The sequence below is a fragment of the Suncus etruscus genome, chromosome 3, assembly GCF_024139225.1.
Source record: "Suncus etruscus isolate mSunEtr1 chromosome 3, mSunEtr1.pri.cur, whole genome shotgun sequence".
NCBI classification, from domain to species: Eukaryota; Metazoa; Chordata; class Mammalia; order Eulipotyphla; family Soricidae; genus Suncus; species Suncus etruscus.
The window spans coordinates 35,234,611-35,262,046 of record NC_064850.1 but is presented as its reverse complement, the minus strand read 5'-3'; the positions used below and the strand labels follow the sequence as shown (position 1 = coordinate 35,262,046).

Below are 27,436 nucleotides of genomic sequence, written 5' to 3'. Positions count from 1 at the left end.
TACTCTCCAGAGGTCCTCGGGAGGCCTCTGAGCAGTTCGTCCTTGGCCCTAAGTCTGCTCACTCTTGACAGATTGAGATTGAACTGGGAGGCTCCCTACCCAGCTATGCCATCTAATAACAATCTAGATCAGAGTGTGAGCTCTGGGCCCCAACCTTGGGGCTAAGAGCCCCCAGCTCTAGGCCACCAGCACATCCCTGGCTTACTGGAAAGTTTCAGAAACAGATTGATAAAGGTGGTCAAACTGCTGAGAACACCACCTCCAAATCTGAGGGGTTCAAAACACCAACCCAAGATTCTTTTTTTGGGGACACCTCAGCAGTGCTCAGGAGTTACTCCTGGCTCTGTTCTCAGAAGTCACTCCTAGCAGATTGTCCTGGGTCTACTGTGTGCAAGGAAAAAGCCCTATTGCTGTGCTATCTCTCCAGCCCTCAACCTGAGCTTTGTTCAGGACCCTAACAGTGCCAGGCAGAGACTTGGACCCATACGGATTCAGGAACAAGCACACTCCTATTTGCCCTGGTCAAAGCTCAAGAGCTGCTGTAAGAATCATGCCTGAGTGTAGCTACTGACCTGGGTCTCCAATATGGATGGGTTGTCCTTGCTCACGTCCCACAGAGCAACCAGCCTGCAGCAGCCTTTTCAATGCACCTTGAGGGACAGGTCTCATGGTGACCACCAGGGGACAGCCAAAGTCAGCGATGGTAGCACAAGGCACTGATGTCTGACAAGAGAGCAAGAGAAAAACCAGAATTGAAATTCCAGAATAGGCTGAGCGAGCCGCCCCAAAGTGCCCGAGTTCAAGGCAGTGACAGAAGGAGGAGGTGCTGGGAGGTCTTAGAAAAATACAGTTTCTACTTTCATGTGACACAAGGGGGAAGTTTGCTGGTAATTATTGGTCTCAAGCAGAGAAAGCAGGCGGCTCGGGGCCCGCAATCATGGAAGGATATGTCGGATTTCCGCTTGAGGGGGTGCAATTTAAAATACCATTTTCCCACCTCTCCCTCAGATTCCATTCCTCTGTAGCTTCATGAACGGGTGAAGACCATGGAGAGAATCAAAGCTAAGGGGCTTGGAGACTAGGACCCTGGTAGGGCTGGCCCTGGAATCTTCTGGCCCTCCTGAGTCCTCACAGAGGCTGACCTGCATCTAGACCCACTGCCCCAAGTCTCCTTTTGCAGGCGACCTGGGTGACTTTCACGGGAGGGTTGTTATTCCCCTCCGCCTTGCTCTGGGCCTGCAGTGGGGATTAGAAATGATTTAGGATGTGGTGGGGTGATAATCTGTGGGGACAGACTTGGTGGCTGCTGGCAGTGGGAGGAAACCATGGTATGCCTGCCATGTGGGTAACAGCAGGGGCCGGGCACATGCCAGGGTTCCAAGGCGATGACAGACAGGAGGCTGACCGAGCTGCCTCCTGGGGACAGGGACACATTGTTCCCTCCAGGCCATCTCCTGAATCCAGTTTCTCCCATGTTGTCAATGAGCAGGGACCTTCGATGGAACCACTGAGGCAACCATGGGGGGAAGTGGAGGCAGAAATGTGTGCAGAAAGTCACTTAAATCCCACACCTGGCATGCTCAAAGAACCATATAGGGTGCCAGGATCCATCTCCTGTCAGCCGTGTGCAAAACAAGTGTCCTACCTGCTGTCCTATCTCTCTGGGCCCTGTCCTAGATGCTTATCATCAAAGATCGCAAAATCTGGGCAGCATCCTGTACCCTTTTCTTCTTGCCAATACTAAGGACTCTCTGGGGATAAGTAAGCACAGACAGAGTCAGAGTGATAGCACACTGGATAAGGCATTTCCCATGTACCTGGCTGACCTAGGTTTGTACCCTGACATCTCATATGGTCCCCTGAGCACAGTCAGGGGTGATTTCTGAATACAAACCCAGGAGAAAGTCCTGAGCACCACCAGATTATGCTCAAAAACAAACAAACAAAAAAAGGAATCACAAAGAGGCCAAATCCTGCAGTCTGGAGCATGTGACCCAACCCCCTAACCACTTCTCTGGGGACAGCCACCTAGTTAGTACTGACTAAATCCAACCAGGTGTGAGCATCCTCCAGTGTTCAGGGATCATTCTGGTGGGGATTGAATCGCCCATTGTATGAGGTCCTGGAACTCCACTGATCAGCACCTGCCCATGGAGACCACACAGCAGGACTTCCTCCACCACCAGTCACCTTTCTCCTTCAACCCATTGGAACATGTGCCAGCTCTGCTCCAGATTTCTGGTACAGGTAAGGTGTGCATTGGGTGCTCTGCATTCCTGGACAGGCAGGGGATGGCCATTGCATACTCCCCACTGTGCATGCCTGAGTTGCTGTCATGAATATGCATGATTTCCTGGATGTCACCCCCTCCCAGGGCAAAATGGTCAGACTCTCCTATATCTGAGAGGGGTCTATGGAAGGTAACAAAGGGGTTGCCTCAGGGGCAAAAATGGGATTCAGAGAAGATTTAGAGAGAGATTCAGCAAGAGAAGCCTCAGGAGGAGACCGCAGGATGGAGAGAGGGAGACAGGTTTTAAATGCGGGGCAGCTTGGGAAATTGCTTAAAAGGTTAGCTTAGAAGCCACACATGGTGGCTAGGGCCTGTAATAAAGTTTCATGTCTCCTGAAATGTGACTGCTGTGGATCATTTTCTTGCCACTACCCTGAATCTGCAGACCCTCCAGTTGTAAAGGGATGCAGGCACCCCGGGCTGCTGAGAAAGGCCTCACCCTCCATCCACCATCATCCTGCTCCATCCAGGACTCACATTAATTTCATTATTACTACACCTGGAAATCTACATATAGGTGCAGAAGACTGGTCAGTCCCCTGGACATGAATCCAGATTGCCTTGTCCTCTTCTGAATGAAGCTTGTTCTTTTTTCTGAAGCTTGCCACATTTGCCCCTACTTATAATCTACTTTCTTGCCGATAAAGCCCATTTTTTTGAGTCACTGTTGCTGTGATTTTTGTTTGCTGCTGGGAGCCAGAAACCACAGGATTCCCTTCTGCCTCTGGGACCAGGGCAAGTCCTGCCACCCTGGGGGCCTCAGTGTCCCATATACAAGCTGCCAGGGCTGTGTTGTGAGACCAGCCAGTTCTACCCACTTGATGACACCATGTTCCCTGCCAGCTTGTTTGGGGGCCCCAGGAGAACACAGACCAGTCGCATGCCTGTGTCCTCCATCTCCCCACCTTTCAAGAAATCCCTTGGGCTCATGTTCACAGAACTTGCATTCCTGCTCGTGGACTGTCTCATTCTGCCTGGCCTCTCTGGCGGGAGATCACACAAGTAAGTTGTCACCAGACAGACTCTCCCACCCTAACCCTCTCCAAGGACGCCTGAACCGACTGACCATTAATCTCACACAGCAAAGTCCCCAGCTCCACAAAAATGTCCTGGGAGGGGTCCCTGGCATGTGGAGAGCTTGTTCTCTCCCCTGGACTAGCCGTGCTCCTGAGAAAACCTCAGGGAAGGCAGTCTGGCATGAGGAGGCCAGCCACACTGCAGTGGTGACCCATAGCGGCCATCGCTAGCCAAGAACATGTCCTGGTGTCCCTGACAGCAAAGAGCAAACACAGCAGTTAACCAGCTGGCAGAGACTTGGCCACAAGTCCCTGGGCATCGGCCCTGGCATCTTTTCCTGGTGCCAAGAAGGTGGAGCCAGGAACACCTCCAAGTTTTCCTGGGATGACACCGTTAAAGGGACCACACAAAGGCTGGAGAGATAGGACAGTGGTTAAAGGGCATGGTCAACCTTGTTTTGAATCCTGGTACCACACAGAAATATTGAGCACTGCAAAGATTGACCTCTCACCACAGAGCCAGGAAGAAACCCTGAGCACTGCTGGCACTCCCTGCAGTAGATTGGGCCACTTGCCCCAAATCCAAAAGTAAATCAATGAAAATAAAGTAACCATACAAATGGCAGATATATTTGGTCCACAGCCCCACACAGCTCCAGGTCAACAGCTGGCTTACTGTCCAGGCCACACTGGGTATGCACAGGGTGCCAGAGAGGGGCAGAGAGCAGCTACTGGCACACAAGAAGAGATCAGAGAGGATAGTGGCTTGTCCTGTGAGGCACAGGCAGAAATGGTCATAACATCTCTAAGGCTGAAATCCTTTCTCGCTGCCATGGAAAAGCCAAGTGAAACCCTTTTCCCAGGCTTCTTCTGTGGGGTTGGGGTGCTGCCTTCCTACCTTGTAGGCACCTGCGAGGCTGCCACCCACTGGGCTTCTGCAGGGGAGACCGGCCTTCTCCAAGGTGCTTTCGGGGGTGTAGCTGCAGTTCAGGACAAAGATCACCATGTCCTTCAGTGCCTCTGAGTTCTCCTCCAGGGAGGTCACGCTACCTGTGTAGGTGCCCGACTCGTATTTCCAGAACTGGGGACGGCCATTCCTGGGGACACAAAGAGAGTTCACAGAATCCCCAGGCCCCACACAATACATTGACCCTGCATGTTTTGGGAAAAGACCAGGGAGAGAGGATAAGATGTCTGGGGGGTGACATGCTAGGCATCTCCAGGAGAATGTGGCTCTGCACACAGGCCTTGCTGGCAGCCTCATATCCCTGGTGGAGGAGCTGTGGGCATACTGGGTGCTACTAAATCAGCATATGTGTGTACTGGGCAGTACCCCAAGGAAACAGGCAAGACAACCATAATGCTAGGGCTTGGAGATGGTACAATGAGCTGATGAACATGCAGGAGCCCCAGATTCCATCCCTGCTACTGCCTATTCCTTCAAGCACCACCCAGAGCAGTGAGCCAGGAGTAAATCACTCCACACCACTGAGTGTGACCTGAAAATTCAAACCACGGCACCTCTCTGCTGTCATGATAGTACCAGAGGGAACAGAGGACATAGCAGGACTGTATATCCTTCAAGAAACTCTTCTGACAAGCTGACATCTTTAGTGACGAGCCTAGTTTTCATTAACTCCTAAATCATCTTGCTGAGCCTCTCCTCCATATCTGGCAGGTGAGGGGACAGCTGTGGCAGGATAGACCATGACCCCTACAAAGCTCATATCCTCTCTTGGCAGGTGAGACTGCTTTGAAAACAGAACCCTGTTCTGTCTGTGAAACAGAACCTTGAGTGCTAACAGTGTGGGTAGAGGAGAGACGGAGAGAAAACAGAAATTTATTCCCTTTCATCAGGCATGAAAGGGCCGTGGAGGACTCAGCCTAGGCCTAAAACATTGTTGGTGAAGAGCATGGAGACTGTGGGGATTGTGGGATCACAGGAAGATCCATTCTAAGCAGTAAGGGAGGTTGAGGAAGTAGCTGACACAGCTGACTTTTGGATTCTGGAGGGCTTTTGAAACACTCTGTCATGGGTGGTTGTAGGGATACAGTAGTGCTTTCTGGGAGAAGTTGGGGATGGCTGGAGTGCTGAGGTAGAGAGAGGCACTGAGTCCAGGTCATTATGGGTCTTGGCCTCAGACTACAGTCAAGTTGCTGAGCATCATTGATGGATTTTACCTGGGAGAATCACATGACTGAATGGAGCTTTAGAAAAGTGACTTCAGTGGGCAGACAAGTGGAGATGTGTATGGGCAGTGGAATCATGACAAGTGGAATCATGTTCCAGGAGTCTAGGTGGGAGTGATGTGAGCCATAGTGGGGATGGAGTTTCGTGGCTCATGGTAGGGTTGGTCTAGAGCAGAATCCTGAGTGGGCCAGTTCACACGTTTCAGAGTCTAGAAGAATCACAGGCCCAGAACTGGCAAAGCCTGATTCTATGAGTTAGGAATGCAGAGATTTTATAATCTACATCTGGGGCAGAAAGTGTCTGGTTTGGGTGATAAAGCAGAGTTGGCAGTGCCAGTGGGAATCTCTCTAGAGCTGGACGTTCTAGATGAGTCCAAGGCTTTTCCTCAGGGAGTGAGATGAAGATTGGAGGGGGACAGCTTGGGAATGAGGGTGAATGTTTGGGAAGCTCATTACAACAGTCAAAAGTGGGCAATATATGCCAGACTGGGGGGTGGTTTCCAAGCCTGGACAAAGAGGCCCAGAGCCACTTCTGCCATATCTGCCCCCTCCCCAGCTTGAACCCAGAACCCTGGCCATTACCTGGTGGCTGGATCAGTGCCCAGGGCAGGCACCCTCCACTTGCCTGGTGGGCTCCGACCCAGCAGGGACAGTGGACCGCTATTGGCCTGGCAGAACCTTTCGAAGGTTGGAGCAAAAGACTGGGGCAGAACCACCAGGCTGGCTGGCTGGAGTCCTGGGTTGGTGAGAGAAGGGAGAAGTACAGTCAGCTGTTCGTCTATAGAGCCTGGAGTTTATCTTCCACCAAGGCACTAGACAGGCACAAGACAGGGGCCAATCTTGGGACACCCAGCAGTGCTCAGGCATTACTCTGGCTCTGCACTCAGAAATTGTTCGTAGAAGGTTTAGGGGACCCTAGGGAATGCCAAGAATCAAACCTGGGTTGGTTGCATGCAAGGCAAATGCCTTACCTGCTGTGCTATTGCTCTGGCCCCTAGTCATGAACTTTTAACCACTTGAGCAGTCGAGCCCAAGAGAAAAAACTCAGAGGCCCCACAGGTCACTTCCAGTTGTCTCCAGTCCACAAGGCAGCCCCTTCCCTGACTTCTAACCCTGTAGATTCCTCACACCTGTTCCGAACTCTACCTGCCCTAACCAGATGATTGTCTTGAGTTTCCCATAATGCATTGTGTATCCATGGTGGTTTCTCTGTTCTCATGTCCATCATATGTACTCATGCCCATAGCATATTACCCAAAACAATTGTGATAGGCGGCTGAGAAGCTGCCAGTCTGGGGTCTTCACAAATGGTACCATCATGTAAGGTTTTTTTTTGTTTTGTTTTTTGTTTTGGATTTTGGGTTACACCTGGCATTCAGGGGTTACTCCTGGCTCTATGCTCAGAAATCACTCCTGGCAGGATCAGGGGACCTTATGGGACACCGGGATTCAAACTACCATCCTTCTGCATGCAAGGCAAACACCCTACCTCCATGCTATCTCTCTGGTCCTACCATCATATAAGTTTTATCTATTTTTACTTATTTCTTTTGCTTGTTTGGGGGTCATACCCAGCAGTGCTCGGGGCTTACACCTCACTCTAGCTCACCAATCACTCCTGGAGGTGCTCAAAGAGACCATAAACCGCAGGGGTCTCAAACTCGAGGCCCACGGGCCGCAAATGGCCCTCCGTACAACATTTTGTGGCCCTGCCCTAGGTACAACATTTTGTGGCCCTGCCCTAGAGGAATCTTTTTTTGTATTGTTTTGTTTTGTTTTATTTTAGTTGTTTGGGCCACACCCCCCAATGTTCAAGGCTTACCACTGACTTTGCACTCAAGGATCACCCCGACTTTGCCTCCTGCAGCCCCCAGGTAAATTGAGTTTGAGACCCCTGCATAAGGGGTGCTGGAGATTAAATTTTGGTATGCAGCATGCAAGGCAAGTGACCTATCTGCTATATTATCACTCCGGCCCAGAGTTCATATTGATTTTAACATGTTATCATGTATATTTTGAGTTGGTTTTGCTTATAGGTGGAAGGTTTTAAAGATGCCCACCCAGAGTGTTGGAACAATAGTAGCAACAGCAGGTAGGGCTGGCAGAATCCTTGATCTTGCTGGGGCTCATGAACCTTCTCCTTGAGCCTACTGCATGGGAACTCAGGAAGGTGGGTTTGCAGAGACAGTTGGCAGACTCCTGCCCTGGCACTTTAGATCATAGTACAGGGATATACAGAATGTTATGAAGGGGATTGGTGTTGATGGGAGAGAAGGGGCTGTGTGCATGTTGTAAAAAGGGAGGTCTGGGCTCAGTCCCTGCTACCAACCCAATGGTCCGTTGAGCACTGCTGGGAATGCCCCGAGCATAGAGCTGGGAATAGCTCCTGAACATCACCAGTGTGGCCAAGACACACACACACACACACACACACACACACACACACACACACACACACACACACACACACACCCCCTAAGACTATAGATGTGTTCAGGATATATCCTTTATTCCCTCCCTCCCTCCCTCCCTCCCTCCCTCCCTCCTTCCCTCCCTCCCTCCTTCCCTCCCTCCCTCCCTCCCTCCCTCCCTCCCTCCCTCCTCCCTCCTTCCCTCCTTCCCTCCTTCCCTCCTTCCCTCCTTCCTTCCTTCCTTCCTTCCTTCCTTCCTTCCTTCCTTCCTTCCTTCCTTCCTTCCTTCCTTCCTTCCTTCCTTCCTTCCTTCCTTCCTTAGGAATGTATCTTTAAAGAAACAATGGTCGGTAACAAAACAGCATGTTTGGGCATATTCTCCTCCTTACAACATTTTTTTTGTTTGTTTTTTTTGTTTTTGGGCCACACCTGGCAGTGCTCAGGGGTTACTCCTGGCTGTCTGCTCAGAAATAGCTCCTGGCAGGCACGGGGGACCATATGGGACACCGGGATTCGAACCAACCACCTTAGGTCCTGGATCGGCTGCTTGCAAGGCAAACACCGCTGTGCTATCTCTCTGGGCCCCTCCTTACAAAATTGATGAGAAAAGGTACTAGAAGAAATATATCTACAGAGAATCAACACATAACAAGAGCGTGACTTTTTCTTTATTTTTTGGTGGGTGATTTTAATTTTCTTCAATATTTAAAAATGCATGCAGCAAATATGTTTCATTGTATAACTGAGAGCTGGAAAAACAAACAAGAAGAAACATTATATTTTCCCCAAAGGACTATTTCTTTGAAATAGAACATTGTATGCCTGAAAGCCAATCTTGAATAATTTTGTAATTCACCCAACCGGAAAACAAAAACAAAAACAAAGCAACAAAAACAAGCGGTTCTCTTTAAAGAGAAAGAGACCTAAACTCTTGGAGAAAGAACCTCAGAAGCCCATCACCCAAGTGCCAGGAGATGTGAACAAGCAGGCATTTTGAAGACCACATGGGTAGGAATGTTTTCCAAGAACCCTGTGCTTAGTAATTTACTAATGTGATCACCAGGATCAGATACTGAGCATGAAGTTTCAGGGATGAAGTGACTGTCCTAGCTCACACATCTAGGGTGAGAGGTGCCTGCTGTCCTACTGTCTTGGGGCTGTGGGTGCTGAGCCTGGAAGGGTCCCTGAGCCTCCTCCAGAACTTTCCAATCATGAATGTGGAAGTATTTAGCTATGGTGGAAGAAACCAGATTTTTTTTTTTTTTTTTGGTTTTTGGGCCACACCCGGCGGTGCTCAGGGGTTACTCCTGGCTATGCTCTCAGAAATCGCCCCTGGCTTGGGGGGACCATATGGGACATTGGGGGATCGAACCTCGGTCCGTCCGCTTGCAAGGCAGACACCTTACCTCTAGCGCCACCTTCCCAGCCCCATTTATCCCTATTCTTTTTTTTTTTTTTGGTTTTTGGGCCACACCCAGCGGTGCTCAGGGGTTACTCCTGGCTGTCTGCTCAGAAATAGCTCCTGGCAGGCACGGGGGACCATATGGGACACCGGGATTCGAACCAACCACCTTTGGTCCTGGATCGGCTGCTTGCAAGGCAAACACCACTGTGCTATCTCTCCGGGCCGGAAACCAGATTTGTTCTGCAAGTTCTCTTCTTTCTTTCCTTCCTTCCTTCCTTCCTTCCTTCCTTCCTTCCTTCCTTCCTTCCTTCCTTCCTTCCTTCCTTCCTTCCTTCCTTCCTTCCGGTGGAAGAAACCAGATTTGTTCTGTAAGTTCTCTTCCTTCCTTCTTTCCTTTCTTCCTTTCTTTCCTTCCTTCCCTCTCTCTTCCTTCTCTTTTCTTTCTTTCTTTCTTTTTCTTTCTTTCTTTCTTTCTTTCTTTCTTTCTTTCTTTCTTTCTTTCTTTCTTTCTTTCTTTCTTTCTTTCTTTCTTTCTTTCTTTCTTTCTTTCTTTCTTTCTTTCTTTCTCTTCTCTCTCTCTCTCTCTCTTTCTCTCTTTCTCTCTTTCTCTCTTTCTCTCTTTCTTTCTTTCTTTCTTTCTTTCTTTCTTTCTTTCTTTCTTTCTTTCTTTCTTTCTTTCTTTCTTTCTTTCTTTCTTTCTTTCTTTCTTTCTTTCTTTCTTTCTTTCTTTCTTTCTTTCTTTCTTTCTCTTCCTCCCTCCCTCCCTCCCTTCCTTTTTTTTTTGTTTTTTGGGTCACACCTAGCAGCACTCAGGAGTTGCTCCTGGCTCGACGCTCAGAAATCACTCCTGGCAGGCTTGGGGGACCATATGGGATGCTGGGATTTGAATCACCTTCCTTCTGCATGGAAGGCAAACGCCCTACCTCCATGCTATCTCTCCGACCCTGTTCCATAAGTTCTTAACACAGGGGGTAGAAATGATAGGACAGCAGGGAGGGCGCTTAGGCTGATGTGACCCAGCAGCGCCAGCGTCTACAGGAAGCAGGTCCCGCTTTCTCACCATCACTGCCTGAAACTCATTATCCCGAAGCCCTCGGAGCCTGCTAAGGCTGCAAAACAGACTTGCAAAACGAGGTCAAGCTGGACACCCCAGCTGCTGCATGCCCAAGGAAGCTGAAAAAACCCTCAGCTCATCTCTAAAAAAGATCCCAAGACGAGGGAGGGGGCCCAGCTGGGCCCAGGCTGGCTTCCCAGTCCCCAAACACCCCTCTTACCTCCTAAGCCAATTGCAAGAGCAAATTGAATTTTTAATACAATAAATCAGGGCGCAATTATGCACACAAAGCAGCTCTGTTTGATTTTTAATTAAGTGTGCTTCAGGGGGCCTGCGATGGGCGCTGTTCATTTCCACCCTCGTCCCCATTACCATAGGATGCAGAATTGAGGACTCGGCCTTGTTATTTTGGAAGGGGGTGGGTGCGCACCATATGTACCTCTCTGGGTCTCTCAGCTCCATCCATGACTCCACCCTGCTGTTTGTGCAGAGAAGCAAAGCGGAGTCCTCAGAGTCTTTCTAGGTCCAATGTAAAGGATGCCCATTCTCTTTTTTTCCTTAACGTTATACTGAACAAGAACAGTCCGTGTATCTCTGATCTGTGTCTCTGGAAGTGAGCTATGCTCCTGGCGGTTTTCAGATGAGGTTCCAGGACATACCATTCACCTATAACAAGAACGAACCTCCCCCATGAGCTGGCTTTGCTGTCTCCACCTCTGGGGTCCCCAGGGGCTGGCAAACAGGGGGTGAGCTGGGGTTAAGTTGGTGTTTGTGATACCTCCTGTGTCCCCACAGTGTTCCTGGGAGTTGGCTAATTTTTAGCCTGGGGTTTCTGTTAACAAGCTTCACTGTGACTACAATCCCTACCCCCATTTATCTCACTGGGCCTTGAGCCTTGCTTAGTTGGTTAGGAGATAGATGAAAGGGGAACAGAGGCTTGAATTTGCTGGTATATTGGGGACCTTGGAATATTCTCTGGCAAAGTCCATATAAAGGTCCCCCCTTTTTTTTTTGGTGGGGAGGTGGTGCTTAGGGGTAGTAGAATCTAGAGTTCATACCTGCCAAGTATGCACTGACCACTGATCTACATCTGAGGCCCCTGTATGAAGTTTGACAATCACAACAGGGGCCTAGAAGGAGAATTTCAGAGGTGGTTCCAGAGGAAGGACCTTTCTGGAATAGTCCAGTCCTGCAGACAGCTTGGTCCAGTCTCCATGACAAGAACTATGCACATTCATCTAGAATTAGGTTCAATTTGGTTCAAGCCACCAGGGAATTAAAGGTGCCTCTTTTTTTGGGCACAATAGATAAATGTGGGCCTGCTGGGACTGGGAGTCCACAGTCCCTGTGGAGCATTCCACTTAGCCAGAAAGGCATTTTTTTACTTTTCGTTGTGAAATTTTGCTGGGGCATTTTCCAGGGAGGGATAAGTTGGTTATCTATTTTTTTCTTCTTTCTTTTGTAGAGAGACAATAGGGAGACCACCCAGGAAATAAGACCCATCTGAGACAGGGAGGCTTGATCTCTGTCAAAATAAAATGGAGAGGGGCCATATAGAAAGCACAGAGTGGGAGCTGGAGAGATAGCACAATGGTAGGGCATTTGCCTTGCAAGTGGCTGACCCAGGATCAATAGTGGTTCGAATCCTTGCATCCCATAAGGTGCCTGCCAGGAGCGATTTCTGAGCACAGAGCCAAGTAATCCTGAGCGCTGCCGGGTATGACCCCAAAACCAAAATAAATAAATAAATAATATAAAAAGAAAGCACAGAGTGTAAGGCACTTGCTTTGCACATGGCTGACCAAGGTTCAATCTCCAGCACTCCATAGGGTCCACTGAGTACCACCAGGAATGATTCCTAAGTGCAGAGTCAGAAGTAACCCTGAGTATTGCCAGGAATATATCACTCCCCAGAAACCCCCCCAAAACCAAAATTAAAAAAATAACCCCCCTAAAAAAAATAAAATGAAGAGTGATCTGGGGACACTTCCTGTTTCCCAGTTGGAGGCCATGCATCATTCTCCCTTGGAAATTGTGACAACCCCACAGAGCTGGTGATATCAGAGCCATGAGGCTCTGATGTCATCCTTGGGAAACCAAGTAGTGATGGCGCCAATCTTCCTCACTGCAAAAGCTCCAGGTCCCAGGGCTCCCTTGGTACTCCAAAAGCTGACATTTTTTGGGGGGGTGTCATAATTTGCATTTGAACACGTGTGTCCACTCACCGCCAGCCATGTGGGGTAGGTTCCTGAAGTTTGGTGTCTTTCCTAGAATCAAGCATCGTAGGGCGGAGGAGAAGCGAGATCCGAGGGGCCGCATGAGGGGCATCGTGCCATGCTCTGGCGGGTGCAAGAATCTGGGGAAGGAACAGAGGACACCACTGAGAGCACAGTGAGCTGAGAGGGCAGAGTCAAAAGGAGATACTAGTGCCCTTCCAGGAGGTTCTGGTTCTGCCCCAAAGTGGGAATCCTTGGCACAAGGTTTCAGCCCTGCCTCCAGATCTTGTACCTCCATTTCTTTGTGTTTCCCTTTTTACTTGATGCCAGGAATTGAACCCAGGGTTCATACATGCAAGGAATGTGCCTGACATCTGAGTGGCATTCCTAGTTTTTCTGTCTGTGTTTTTTCATGTTTTTTTTGGGGGGTGGGTGGGGGCACATTGAGCAATGCTTAGGGGTTACTCCTGGCTCTGCATTGAAGAATCGCTCCTGGTGGCTCAGAACTATATGGGATGCTGGAGATTTAACCTGCATCAGCCACGTGCAAAGCAAAGCTGTGCTACCACTCCAGCCTCTCTCTCTCTATTTCTAAAGAGAAATTCCTAATGCAGGACCACTTGCCTTGCACATGGCTGACCGGGTTAGATACCCACCATCCTAAATGGTCCCCTAAGTTTGTCAGAAGTGATCCTTGAATGCAGAACTAGGAGTAAGCCCTAATAACTGCTGGGTTGTCCCCCCAAAAAATTATAAGTTAGAAAAAAATCCCTGGGGCCAGAGAGAAAGCATGGAGGTAAGGCATTTGCCTTGCATGCAGAAGGACAGTGGTTCAAATCCCGGCATCCCATATGGTCCCCCGAGCCTGCCAGGAATGATTTATGAGTGTAGAGCCAGGAGTAATTCCTGAACGCTGCTGGGTGTGACCCCCCCAAAAAAAAATCCCTAATGCTTATGCTCTCCTCCGGTTTCTCCCTGCCCACCTTAGGCCTTTTGAGAATCTTCCACCTGCACACTGCTGGCATTTCTTTCCCTACAGTGGGCTTTTAGCCATTGACTTTGACTCTGAACCCCTTTTCACACTCCTGGGAAGACTCCAAGTACCTAGAGGTCAAGACCACCTCTTAGGCCTCATCACAGTCCTGCACACCACAGGAAAAAAATAGGAACAAATGAATAAAATGAACAAGTGAATCAAAGCCACATGCCCTCTCAGATAAAATAGAATTTTCTGTTAGTATAACTTCGGTTACTTGAGCTCATATACTTAAAAGGTAGAAATTTTGTTCCTTTTGTTTGTTTGTCTGTCTGTCTGCTTGGAGACCATTCCAGGTAGAGCTCAGAGCTACTCTCAATTCTGTGCTTAAGGGTCATTGCTCGAGGGAGGTGTCCATGTATTACCTGTGATTGAATCTGATTTATTGTATGTAAAGCAAGTGCTTCAACAACAACAAAAACAACAAGGGGCCAGAGCTATAGCACAGTGGTAGGGCACTTGCCTTGCATACGGCCAACCCAGGAAGGACCCCGGTTTGATTCCCAGCTTCCCATATGGTCCCCAGAGCCTGGCAGGAGTGATTTCTGAGCACAGAGCCAGGAGTAACCCCTGAGCACCACTAGGTGTGACCCAAAAACAAAAACAAGAAAAAAAAATGAGGGTCTAGGCTTGATCTTCGATGCAAAAAATGATTTTTTTTTTTGGCCACATGCTCAGGGATTACTCCTGGCTCTGCACTCAGAAATCACTCCTGGCTTGGGGACCATATGGGACTCTGGGGATCGAACCACAGTCCGTCCTGGGTCAGCCATGTGCAAGGCAAATGCCCTACCTCTGCGCTATCACTCCGGCCCCACGAATTAATATTTTTTTTTAAAAAGGGAAGGACTGAACAAATAGTTCAAACAGATAGAACACAAACTTTGTTTGTTTTGGGCCACACCCAGCAGTGCTCAGGAGTTATTCCTGGTAATTTCTGGAACTCAGAAATTACCCCTCGTACTGCTCAAGGGACCATATGGGATGCTAGAGATCAAGCTGTATACAAGGCAAATGGCTTACCCACTCTGCTATTGCTCTGTGCCTATCTGCCAGATGATGACCACCTGAAGTGCAGCTAAGGCAGAGGCCCAGGTCCCAGATATGTGTGGGTCCCTAGGGCCACTGCAGAGTGCTTTAGTACCTCACACAGAGAAGAGTTCCACAATCTTACACCTGGAGGGGAAAAGAGGACTTGCTTAGAAGACCCTGAAATGAAAGACACACCTCCCAGACACTTGTCAGCCACCTCCCATCATTTCTCTCCAAGGTCCAAGTCCATAAGGTCCAGACAGGGGCAGCAGCAGGACCTTTCCCTGGTCATGCCAAGATGTGAGCTTGGTGGGTATGAAGGAGAAGACACAGACCATTTCCTTCACACTCAGAGTCTAGCCAAGAACAGCAGATCTCTCCCAGCAGGAGAAATTCAGGGGACCCCACCACCACGCCTGTTTTCTGCAGACCCCTCTGGCTCATCTCCCCAGTCTCACACTCCTTGGTGATAGAACAGAAGAAGCTGCATTTATCCTTGTCTCCACGCACTCCTTTCTTTGGGGGTGGGAGTTGCTCAATATTTGCCAAGAGAGTTACTGGTGATAGTCTAAACACAACTGAAAAAATGTGCAAAATAGATGTTGCTGTAGGAAGAAGGTATCCTCAGGGGAGAAATATTTTCTTCTTGTCTCCCCTCGAGATGAAGGGACGCAAGGCTGGGGAAATGCTGGCAATTGTAATTGGTGTTTGTTTAAGAGGTCAGATAAAATGGCCCCCAGATCCCAAGGACTGTTAACAAAACAAATGTTTTCAACCAAAGCAGCATTGGTCTCTCCTGCCCCGCCTCCTTTCCTAAATAAGGGGACCCTAAAGTCATTCAACAGAGCCAAGAGAGGTGGAGGTTCAAACAGAGGGAAAGGGTCAGAATCCCAGGCAAGGTGGCTTGTTCTGTGCTGCCATGGCTGATCAGGAAATATGGGGTTATTCTTCACATGGATAAGAATTACCATATGGTGTCAGAGCCTAAGAAATGTGTCCAAGGAGTCAGACTGATAGTACAGTGGGGTGGGCACTTGCCTTGCACATAGTGTGCTGAAATCAACTGGGATTCAATCTCTGGCATCCATATGGTTCCCTGAGCACTGCCAGGAGTGATTCCTGAGCACAGAGCCAGGAGCAACCATTCAGCATTGTCAGACAAGCCCCCACCAGAAAATAAATAAATAATAAATAAAAAAGAGAAAAATGCCCAAGGACCCAAAGCTATAGTACAGTGGGGGAGGGTGCTTGCCTTCAAATGGCTGACCTGGTTCAATTCTTGGCTTCTCATATGATCCCTGGAGCACCACCAGGAGAGACTCCTGAGAAGAGGTAGGAGTAGGCTTGAACATTGCTGGGTGTTGCCCAAAACAAAATAAAGAAAAAAAGAAATGTGCCTGGTGTGTGTGTATGTGTGTGTGTGTTGTGTGTGTGTGTGTTTGTGTGTGGGTGTGGGGGTGGGTGGTATGTCTAGCTTTGCTTGTGAAAGCCACTTTGCCATACAAGTGAGCACATCCAGAGATCAGATCTTGGTTCTACTGATCACTTTTCTTTTTTTTTTTTTTTTTTTTTTTTTTTTTTTGGTTTTTGGGTCACACCCGGCAGTGCTCAGAGGTTACTCCTGGCTCTATGCTCAGAAATCGCTCCTGGCAGGCACGGGGGACCATATGGGACGCCAGGATTTGAACCACGGACCTTCTGCATGAAAGGCAAACACCTTACCTCCATGCTATCTCTCCGGCCCCAAAAGTAATTATTCTTACTTATGCCTCTTATTTTTTTTTTTTTTTTTTTTTGGTTTTTGGGCCACACCCTGTGACGCTCAGGGGTTACTCCTGGCTATGCACTCAGAAGTTGCTCCTGGCTTCTTGGGGGACCATATGGGACACCAGGGAATCGAACCGCGGTCTGTCCTAGGCTAGCGCAGGCAAGGCAGGCACCTTACCTCCAGCGCCACCACCCGGCCCCTACTGATCACTTTTCCATGAAAATGGATCCAGACTTCTTGGAGAAATAGTTAATTCCATCATTGGGGCAAAGAAGAAGGAAACTGACCCTGGAATATCTTGGTCTGAAAATGTAGATAAATGTGTTCAAAGAATGATGGGGCCAAATGGCCAAGGTCTATTCTGGAGGAGTATTGGGATACTTCTGGAGGGGCTTTGGGGAGATTCCTGGCTCTGTACTCAGAAGTGATCCTGATAATGCTCAGGGGATATGGTGCTGGGGACTGAATCAGGGTTATAGGTACTGCAGCCACATGTCAGGTAAGTGCCTTTTTTCTGTTCTATCTCAGGGGCCAGACAGAAGGGACAGAGAGTACAAGAATTCCCATTGGTCAAACTGAGTCCTGGAGTTTTACAGTAAATAATGATGGAGATGCTGCAGAACTCACTTCTAAAAGCATCTGGAATGTGAAATAATTTAAATCGAAGACTAGAATATTTCCTTGATGTTAAAATACCTCCCTCTAAAGTGCCCACTGGGTACAAAGAAGGAAAGTTTAACTGGTGGGCTCCTGAACCCCTTGATTAAAGTCACTCTCATAACATTTTTGTTTTTGAGTTACACCCGACTGGGTTACTCCTGGCTCTGTGCTCAGAAATCACTCCTGGCAGGCTTGGGGGACTATATGGGATGCTGGGATTTGAACCACTCCTTCTGCATGCAAGACAAATGCCCTACCTCCATGCTATCTCTCTGGTCCCAACTCTCATAACTTTTTAATTTCTTGATTTCCAGGTCACACCTAGCTGCACCTGGGTTAACTTTTGTTTCTGCATTCAGAAACCACTCCAAGAGAGGATTAGGAGACCATGTAGGGTGCTGGGCACTTATCCGAGTCAGTTGTGGGCAAGGCAGGTGTCCTATCTATCCAGCAGGTGGCCGTCATTCTCTACATGGTGCACCCTTGCGTGACTGGAGAGAAAGTGACTTCTTGTGGTGGTTTTTCTGCCAAAGAGGCAAATCCTAATTTGGAGCCTTAGGAAACTTCAGACACACTTTCTTTTCTTTCTCTTTTTTCCTTTTTTGTATTGTTTTTGTTTTGAGTAAAAGAAGGCTTGGTAGTGTGATTGGTGCCAGTGGGGATCTAACTTGGGTCCTGGGATGAGAAAAACATGGTCATAGATTTGGAGGAACCACACTGGACTCAACTCTGTGTGGGATTCTGGGTTGATTAGGTAAAAAGGTGTGTTTGTATGTCAGAAATACTCAGAAAAGTGGTTGTAAGGTGAAGAGCATTAAGACAGCATTTTCTCTGGGGCTGAAGAGATAGCATAAAGGTAAGGCATTTGCCTTGCGTGCAGAAGGTTGATAGTTCAAATCCCAGCATCCCATATGATCCCCTGAGTCTGCCAGGAGCAATTTCTGAGCATAGAGCCAGGAGTGACCCCTGAGTGCTGCCAGGTGTGACACAAAAACAAAAACAAACAAACAGACAAAAAGACAGCATTTCCCAAAGAGTTAAAGAAAAAGACTGTACTGTTTTTTGCAATGTCAATTAGTCTGTAATAGCTTCTATTTTTTTAAGCAATAAAAACATAAACTATAGAAAAATTCATTGTAAGAAACTAAAATGTGATCTAGAGGTACAAGGGTATATTTCCCAGGTCTAAGGAAGGCTGTTCTGCGAAGATTCCATCACGAGACAGACAGATATGGCAAGAATCTGCTGGCACGAGCTACCTGGAGCATGTGAGCTCGGAGAGACAGGTCAGGAAAGGTGGTCACCCCAGGCTGGAGATGACAGGGGACAGGAACTTGGCATCTAATGGGGAATCAAGTTTCAGTGTCAAGGAAGGACAAGTGCCAGAGCTGGATGGGGTGATGGTTGTTCAACAGGACAGGGGCACGCAAGGTCATATCTTAAGAAGTTGAGAAGAGACATTTCATGTTTTAGATCCTAGTCCACGCCAGAAACTTAATATTTAAATAAAAATGGTAAATGGTAAGGGGCGTATTAAATGTTTCCTTGCAAATTGGGGGTAAGAAGATGGGCCCAGAGATGCCACAGGTCTGATCACTCACTCAAATGAGTGACCAAAGAACTCTAAGCTTGATTTCTGGTTTTACCACCACAGACAGACATTTGTCTTGGGAAAGGAAGGGTTTTTGTGTAGCTGCAGTGCAGGGACCAACATTAACTTTATGACTGAAACTATGGGAGAGATGCTGGAAAATGCAACAGTGAAAACCTCCTTTCAGTTATGGCATTTTTGAGAGCCTCTTTCTTCAAAGCAAATTAATTTGGAGACTTATAGAGCAATCTAGCCTGATGGCAAAACGCCAAGGCTTGAAGCAGTTCTAGATGAGAGAGGCAGCCCCTTCTGTGGCCCCTTCCATGAACCTTCATGGCCTTTTTCATAGCCCTTTCTATGGTACCTTTCATGGTCCATGTGTGCTAGACTCTTAGAATCAGTGCCTTAGTGTTTGCTGATTTAATACAGAGGTTCTTCCCTGCTCTGTGAAAGCAAGTCTCTGCAGTGAGGAGACACCCCACAGAATCAGATGTCAGTGAAGATTTTGATGCTTTGAATCACCTGATAGGTAATAGGAGGGGCACCCAGAGAAAAGACCAGCACTACCTGCAGCTCCACCAAACTATCCAGCAAAGCCCGTCTTGACACTGTGGTCTCTGCACATCAATACTGGCAGACCAGGAAAGACATTTCTTTAGCCTCTTCTAGTTCTAGAGTTTTTCCTCATCTGTAATGACATGGCAGTTACTTAGGAGCTGGTCGTGGTGTAGATTATTAGGATTCCTGCCCCTCTTTCTCCAGTGTGGGTTTAGGAGTGAAATGGACTCTCTCTAGTTGATTCTTAGAATTGGAAGGTTCTGATCTAGAACCACTCGTTGGTCCAGAATGACACCTGCTCTGCATGGCAGGAAGTGGGGACTCTGGGTGCATAAATGTGTGGAACAAGTTCTGGGAAATGCCCTGACAATTAACTCTCTTCTATCATTCTTTTCTTTTCTTTCTTTTTTTCTTCTTCTTTTTTTTTTTTTTTTTTTATTTTTGGGCCACACCCGGTAATGCTCAGGGGTTACTCCTGGCTATGTGCTCAGAAGTAGCTCCTGGCTTGGGGGACCATATGGGACACCGGGGGATCGAACCGAGGTCCATCCAAGGCTAGCGCAGGCAAGGCAGGCACCTTACCTTTAGCGCCACCGCCCGGCCCTTTTCTTCTTTTTGGTTTTTGAATCACACACAGCAGTGATCAGGGATTACTCCTGGCTCTATGCTCAGAAATCACTCCTGGCAGGGTTGGGGGACCATATGGGATGCCGGGATTTGAACCACAGACTTTCTGCATGCAAGGCAAATGCCTTACCTCCATGCCATCTCTCCTGCCCCTCTCTTGTATCATTAGGCTTGATAGTAAAGTGGTAGATTTCTTTTCTTTAGAGCCAGACAGAACAGCGGTCAAGGCACTTGCTTTGCATATGGTCTGTCCCAGTTCAATCTCTGGCACAGCACAATTATTTTCTTAGCACCAACAGGAGTGATCCCTAAGCACAAAGCCTGGGCATAGCTAGGTGTGCCCCTACTCCAAATTTTACAAATTATTTTGTGTCTGAGCTGTTCTGGGAGACTTAAGGCCACTTCCATCCATACTCAGTCAATCATGCCTGACAATCCAGTGCCCAGGCCCAAGGATGAGGTGCTCTTTAGGCCTTAAGGTACCAGGGACCACCAGAGTCACACTTGCAGTGCTCAGGAGCCTCTAGGGCTATGCCTGGTTGTGCCCATGGGGCCACATTGTTCCAGGTTCAAAGTCAGGTCTGGGCATGAAAGACACCTTAATATCTGGGATAGCCCCCTGCTCTTTATGGCAGGCTTAAGGGTCCATGCATGTGCTCATGCATAATATACACACACTCAGACATACATTTATACTCATATATTTACATCTACACATACTTGCAATCACACACACTCACATCCACACTCAACCCTTCTTGCAGAACACAGATATACAAAAACTGGTGCAAATCCAAACGAGCGAAGCTGAGACGGGATCACGTCTGTTCTTCTCAACAACTAGGCCAAATAAGGTAGTGGAGGAGTGCATGTCAGGCCTGGACAAGGGTTCATTAGAACTATCCAGAATACTGGGGACGGGCCCGTTTGTTCTGCCTCAGGGTTCACTGAGCAGTAACTGGCTTCAGATACAGTGATGCCCTCCTGGCTTTATGTTCTGGTCAAGCTTCTCTGAAGCTCACCTCAGATTAGCCCTTCAAGGTCTACCTACTGATCTTGACTCAACAGCTCTGCTTTTTTTTTTTTTTTTTTTTGGTTTTTGGGCCACCCCCGGTGATGCTCAGGTATGCTCAGGCTATGCGCTCAGAAGTCGCTCCTGGCTTGGGGGACCATATGGGACACCGGGGGATCGAACTGCGGTCCATCCAAGGCTAGCGCAGGCAAGGCAGGCACCTTACCTCTAGCGCCACCGCCTGGCCCCAACAGCTATGCTCTTCCCCTTGCCACTCCAGCCAGATGTCCACCAGTGAGGTAGAAACAGGGTTCGGTGAGGGTGGGCAGGAATGCTGGAGGGGCAGCAGAGCCCACTGCTGGCTCTTTTGAGCCCTATACTGGACAAACTCCAGGGGTCCCTAAGAGAACTCAGAGAGACAGATTTGAGGATGCCCTTGATATCCCCAACAAGGATCTCATGTGAAACCAGCACAGCAAGAAAGAAACCTCAGGGTTCCTCTGACAGGTGTGACTTCTCCTGTGGCTACACAGTGGACAGGTCTGGGGGCCTCAGGGGTCTTGCCTTGAGCCACAGTATAACACTAACACTTGGGGCTCCCCAGCACGGAAGCCCGTCTCCATGGGAACAGCTGGCAGTACCATGCCGGGTGGCAGGCTCCATCTATTTCTATGGTACCTATCACCATGGCACCTACTTGCTCTGAAAAACAGGCTAAAAACAGAACATGAAAAAATGGGGGAGGGGCAGCCTACTTCCCCACTGTCACCTTCTGTGCCAGCTGCCGTGGCACCTTTAGATTGGCACGTGGCCCTTCTCCAGGCCTGGCCCACATCTGGTGACCATGGCCTGATAGCGGACTAGCCTTGGGTTGAAGCGAGAGTACGACGGGGAAGGCATTTGTCTTGAATGTCTCATGGCTCTTTTCCTGGCACCTGGGAGGGTTCCCTGAGCACAGAGCCAAGAGTGAGTCCTCAGCAATCTTGGATATGGCCCCCAAATGAAAGCAAAGCCACGAAGACAAGGCTTCTCCCCAATGTCCTGGTGCTCCAGGAGGTTCTATGAGCTCTGCCTGCTACAGGCAGAACATTCTGAGGAAAAGTAGATCTCTGGGACTGGAAGAGGGTGACATTATGAGGAAGTGTTTGTGGGGAGGGAGGGGATGTGCAAGGAGAAGGACCCTCTGGATTTCAGCAAAGTAGGGCATAAGTGAGAACAAGCAGGAAGTGGAATTCAGGGCCCAAGAGCTGCTCTATGGGTTCTTCCTAAGTCATAACTCCACCTGCGGACTCTCAGCTCATAGCAGGGCTAGTCAGGCTCTGGAATCACACTAAAGCTCAGTGTCAGCCTGGATAGTGGAGCCTCCAAGAGGTTCCATTTACTGTACTGTACGACAGAGATGAGAAAACTGGCAGGCAGGCAGGCAGGCAGACAGACAGACAGACAGACAGACAGACAGACACACACACACACACACACACACACATGCCACTTGGAATAAGGCACAAGGCTCTTACTAAGTCTGCAATCTGCACAATCCCAGCATCTTGGACTAAGCGGTTTCCACCTTTTCAGTTTAACACCATCGGGTGGACCCCCCTTACCCCTCAGGGGTGAGGAGAAGAAAGCTCAGCTTCTCCTAGCCTGGCTTTCTGCTTTCCCTCATTCACGAGCTACCCTAGATTCCCACTCTTCTCCGTGTTCTTAGGCATGCGGCGTGGTCTATGCCATAGACTGAAGATAAACTCTGAAGTGGGGATCCCTGTGGGGGAATTTTCGGGTACTTGGCCCAACACTCCTGACAGGTGGCATGTGGTTCCCACAGTGGGCTTTGGATCCAAGAAGCCCAGAGGGGCTCCCGTGTCCCATGGTGTCAGTTGAGAGTCCTTCCACAAAGGCCACTGGACTTCCCTGCCCCTCCTACTCTGTGAAGCGGGGTGACGCTTCCTGTCACACAGAGCCAGCACGCTGTGGGGCCTCCCTTCTATGACCCCCCACTTGGAATATTGCCTTGGCTCGGTAGAGCTGAGTCCTGTTTTGTGAACGAGGGACTTGTCTTCACAATAGAAGGAAACAGGCCTTTATCCTGCATTTGCAGGTTGTACTGTAAATGCTGCAGTAAAACTGCAGCTCTCAAGGCCCCAAGCCCAGGGGACCTCTCTATGTCCACCGCACTATTCCCTCCAACCCCCTGTGCTCCAGAAGGCTCAGTTCTGCCAGCCAGGTCCATGGGTACACTCTCATGCACAGCTTTCTGCAGCCATTTTTGTTTTATAAAAGCAGTTTCCAGTGATTGGCCTTGTAGCTGTCTTCTGGCCTAAATTCACCTCCAGCCAGTGGTACCCAAGTGTCCAATTGTGGGAGACAGTGCGTCTAGTGTCAGACTAGAGCTAAGCCAAGCCTAGCATCTCCTCCTCCTGCATGCGGAGATTGGTTCATGTGGTCAAGGTTGGACCAATCAGAGAGATTCTAGACCTCTTCCTGAGAATGGGGGTCAGAGGTCATCAGGGGCCCAATAAGCGAGTCCTGCCCTGCCATGATGGAATCCCAGAGGCAACATGCACCCAAATAGGCAGAGAGAATAAGCACTGCCAAGAGCTGTAGTTAGAACCGTGGCATGAACACAGAGATCAAGCTATCTCCCTTGGAACATCTTTGTCCTGTGCAATTCCAAACCCATTTGCTTAAATTTGGGGGAGCATCAAACTTAGATGTATCCACAATATCATCTTCTCTTCTAGTTTTAGGATCTCATCAACTCAGAGTAAACCCTCAAAATCCAGTTCAAATACTTGATTCTATTTTCCTCTTGGTCCTCTGGTCTGGGAGCTTGCTTGGAGGGTTAGTGCACATGCATTGTAAGTGGGAGGTCCAGGTTTGATCCTCAGCACTGCACAGACTCCCAAGCAATTTGCTCGGAGTAGTTTCTCAGCACTGATGAACGTGCCCCCAACTATAAACAAACCTCCACAAATAAATAAAATAAAGTGCTAACCCCTCCCTAAAAGTTATGGTGTTTTATGATTATTTGTTTTTGACCCACAACTGGAGGTGTTAAGGGCTTACTTTTGGTTCTGCATTCAGGGAACAGGGGTTCATATGGGATGACAGGGATTGAACCCAGGTAGGCAAGCACCATGCCCAATATACTATTGCTTAGGCCCAGTTATTATTATTTTTAAGCAGTAGTCTAAACAGATAGTACAGAGATAGTAAAGAGATAGTACTGGTGTGCACTTGACATATTCTAGTTCAAAGTCTTGCATCTCACTTAGTCCCTGAGCATCACTAGAAGTGATCCCTGAGTCCAGCCAGGAATAGACCCTGAGTACTGCTGAGAGGAGCCCAAAGTCTTTAAAAACAAACAAACAAAAAAAAAATATACAAACAAATAAAAACCCCACAAAAAAAACCAAACCAAATCAAAACAAAAATCCAAGCCTGGAGGCCCAGTTGCTCAGATGTTGAGCAGCTCACACATATATGTGTGAGGCCTCAGAGTTCAGTCCTTACCCCTGCCCACATCACTCAATGCAATTCTTTGCACTCTCTAGCCCACAGCCAGTGTGGTCCCCAATACCACTACCACAAACATGATATTTTAAACATGTATTCAATTCTAATAATAAAGGCAAACCAACTTGACTCCATTTCCTCCAGAAGGAGAATGAGGTCCTCAATCTCTAGGGTATCTAGTAAGATTTCAACTAAACGCAGAGGTGCTATGTGTATATATCCTAGAAATAAGACTTGGGGGGGTTGGTTTGCTTTTCTGTTTTTGTTTGGGGGACACACCCTGCAAGCTCAGGACTACTTCTGTCTTATTACCTGGAGGCCACCCTCAGTGGTGTTTGAGGGGCCCTATAGTGCTAAATATATTCTACATTCAAAGCATGCATTCCAACCCCCAGAGCTATCTCTCTGGACTCATTAATAAACTTTGATTTCTATTTCTAAATATTAAATTCTCAATTCAGAGATATGGCAAGTTGAAACCAGTGCAAGGCTAATTCTCCTTCCCACTATTACCATACACTGTAGTTCCTATAAGACATGCTTATTACCCAAGAATTCTTGCCTTGGCCCAGGCGTCTGACTATGCCTGGAGATCTATGAGTTTCTTAAAAGAGCATCAGGCCAGGGGCTAAGTAGTTAACACACATAATCTTGTTATTGGAAAATGGTTCATTGTATTGTTTGTTGTTGTTGGACCCAAAGACAAGTGGGCTTTTCCCAGGGCCGGGAGTGGATCCTGTTTGGACTAAAACTGCAGCTTTCTCTTGAGGAGAAAAATACAGGGGACAGTGCCCTTTGTCCTGGCTTTATGGAAAGAGCTAAAACCCTGCTCCAATGTCAGCCCTCCTCACTATGCAGGCACTCCTGGGTAAGCAGCTGCATCTACTTGGGCTCCTTGTCCCTCCTTGTCCATGGAAGCTAGGACCCCAGCATAGCTATTCTATCTGTTGAACTCCCAACCCAAGGCCTGGCCTGACTCTGCTCTTTCCCCTTCCTTCGCTTCACCTTTGTCAGGCACAGGTCAGTGGCTGGCTGTGACAGTCATAAATCCTTTCCCTGCCACCTGGAGGATGACCAAGCCTGCAAGGAGCCAAAGAGAGTCACAGAAGTTCAGAAAAACATGGGAAAAGGACAGATTGGAAAAAGCATCTGACCAACTCTTTGCCAGAGATTTTTTAAGACTGGAAAAAATGGGTGCACCAGAGAGCAGTACAAGGCCAGGCTGCTTTGCTTTGCTGCAAATTCTATGTGTTCTGATGGCAGCTGAGCCTTTTTCCTGTAGATTTTGCCTGGCAAATCTTGAACAGTTCCAGCTCTGACAGCTGGAGCCCTGCCTGATATACCTTAATAAAGAAAGTAAACAGAATTGCAGAGTAGCTTGTGGTACATTTGTAATCAAGATGCACCTCTCTAGGTAAATTTGATGAAACTGTATTTTTCTGGAGCTTAGGTGGGGACTGGGTTGGGGAAGCTGGGGTCAAGAAAAGCTTAGAATCCCAGAACACTTTATCCCCTTTATCCAATCTCCCCTGACTCTGAAGATGGAGGACAGTCTAGTCATGGTTCCATCACAAATGGGGTATCTGTGGTTACACAGTTATATCCTGTGGGAAATGGCTTCATTGCTATTGACGAGTGGCAGAGATTTCCAAGCAAGAACTCAAAGCATCAGCCTGGAGGAGGCGTTGCCAAAGATGTGAATTCTTGGGGCTGGAGCTACAGCACAGTGGGTAGGGCCTTGCACACAGCTGACCCAGGTTCGAGCCCCAGCATCTCATATGGTGCTGTGAGCTTGCCAGGAGTAATTTCTGAGCACAGAGCCAGAAGTAACCCCTGAGCACTGTTGGGTGTAGCACAACAAAACAAAACAAACAAAACAAAACAAAAAGATGTGAATTCTGGTTCCATACATTTCCCACTAAGTGGCACTTCATACAAATGATTAAAATCCAGGTTAGAGAGAGAGGAGAGAGAAGAGAAGAGAGAGAATATTGGAGGAAGGCATTTTGTCTTACATATGGTCGATTCTGGTTTGATCTCTGGCACTCAATGGTTCTTTGAGCATCTCTAGAAGAGACTGGGGTTAGCCCCAAGCACTTTCAGGAGAGGCCCTAAACTCGCCCACCCCCATGTTCAAATAAGTAGAGTCAGCCAAAGGACAGTCATCTATATTTTAGTTCTACTATCTACTACTTGTGGGGTTTAGGCAGAGTGTCTAACTTGCCTGGGTCTCTGACTAGCTGAGGAAAGGGAATACTGAACAGCTGAGGAATGGGAGCTCAGATTTTATAAGGAAGAAGTTCAGTGGGGTTTGGATATAGCTAACATGCATTATCTGTTTGTAATCCTTTTTATAGAATACCTGAAATAAAAAAAGACTTAGGACCCTACAAGAAGTAAATTTAGAGACCTTGGGACAAGGATAAATTTAGACCTTGGGACTCTCTGCTAATATTTTCTACTGGGACAAATTTTGATGAGTCTATAGACTAGCAGCCAGGTCTGAAGGAAAAGTAGGGACACTCTGCCAGGGGCCAGGCTTGGCTTTCCATGATGCCAGCCAGGAGATGGCAGCAAGGGCCAACAGTCTGCCAGTTATCACAAGGGCACTTGTTTGGTAAATTCCAAGGTGGTAGTATTTCCAGACAAAAACATCTGAGAGTGAAGGTGTGGGTTAACTGTGGTGGCAGCTATCTAGTTGGTGTGTGCTTCTATAGATTCTTCACTTTAAAAAAATCAACAGGACTGTGTCGGTGAGATAGCACAGCGGTAGGGTATTTGCCTTGCATGCAGCCAACCTGGGATGGGCCAGGGTTCAATCCCCAGCATCCCATATGGTCCTCTGAGCCTGCCAGGAGCTAGCTCTGAGTGCAGAGCCAGGAGTAACTCCTGAGCACCACCCAGTGTGCCCCCCCCAAATAATCAACAGTACTATGTTGTGGTTGTCAGAAGTAACAAAACTTCATGAGCTACATCACAGGGCAAGAGTGATACAGTGGGCAGGGCACTTGCCTTGCATATAGCTGACCCAAGTTCAATCTCAATCCCATGCAG

General features: G+C 48.2%; 1 protein-coding gene across 1 annotated transcript in view; it reads right to left on the bottom strand.

Annotated features, from left to right (window-relative positions):
* Positions 1 to 27,436, bottom strand: part of DGLUCY (D-glutamate cyclase) — a 78,328-nt gene that overhangs the window by 33,891 nt on the left and 17,001 nt on the right. Inside the window, exons 2-5 of the mRNA XM_049769922.1 lie at positions 12,592 to 12,722; positions 6,079 to 6,232; positions 4,205 to 4,403; positions 573 to 723 (exon numbers count right to left, since the gene is read on the bottom strand). Coding sequence (XP_049625879.1) covers positions 573 to 723; positions 4,205 to 4,403; positions 6,079 to 6,232; positions 12,592 to 12,694 — 607 coding nt within the window. The 5' untranslated portion in view covers positions 12,695 to 12,722. The remainder of the gene's footprint in view (positions 1 to 572; positions 724 to 4,204; positions 4,404 to 6,078; positions 6,233 to 12,591; positions 12,723 to 27,436) is intronic.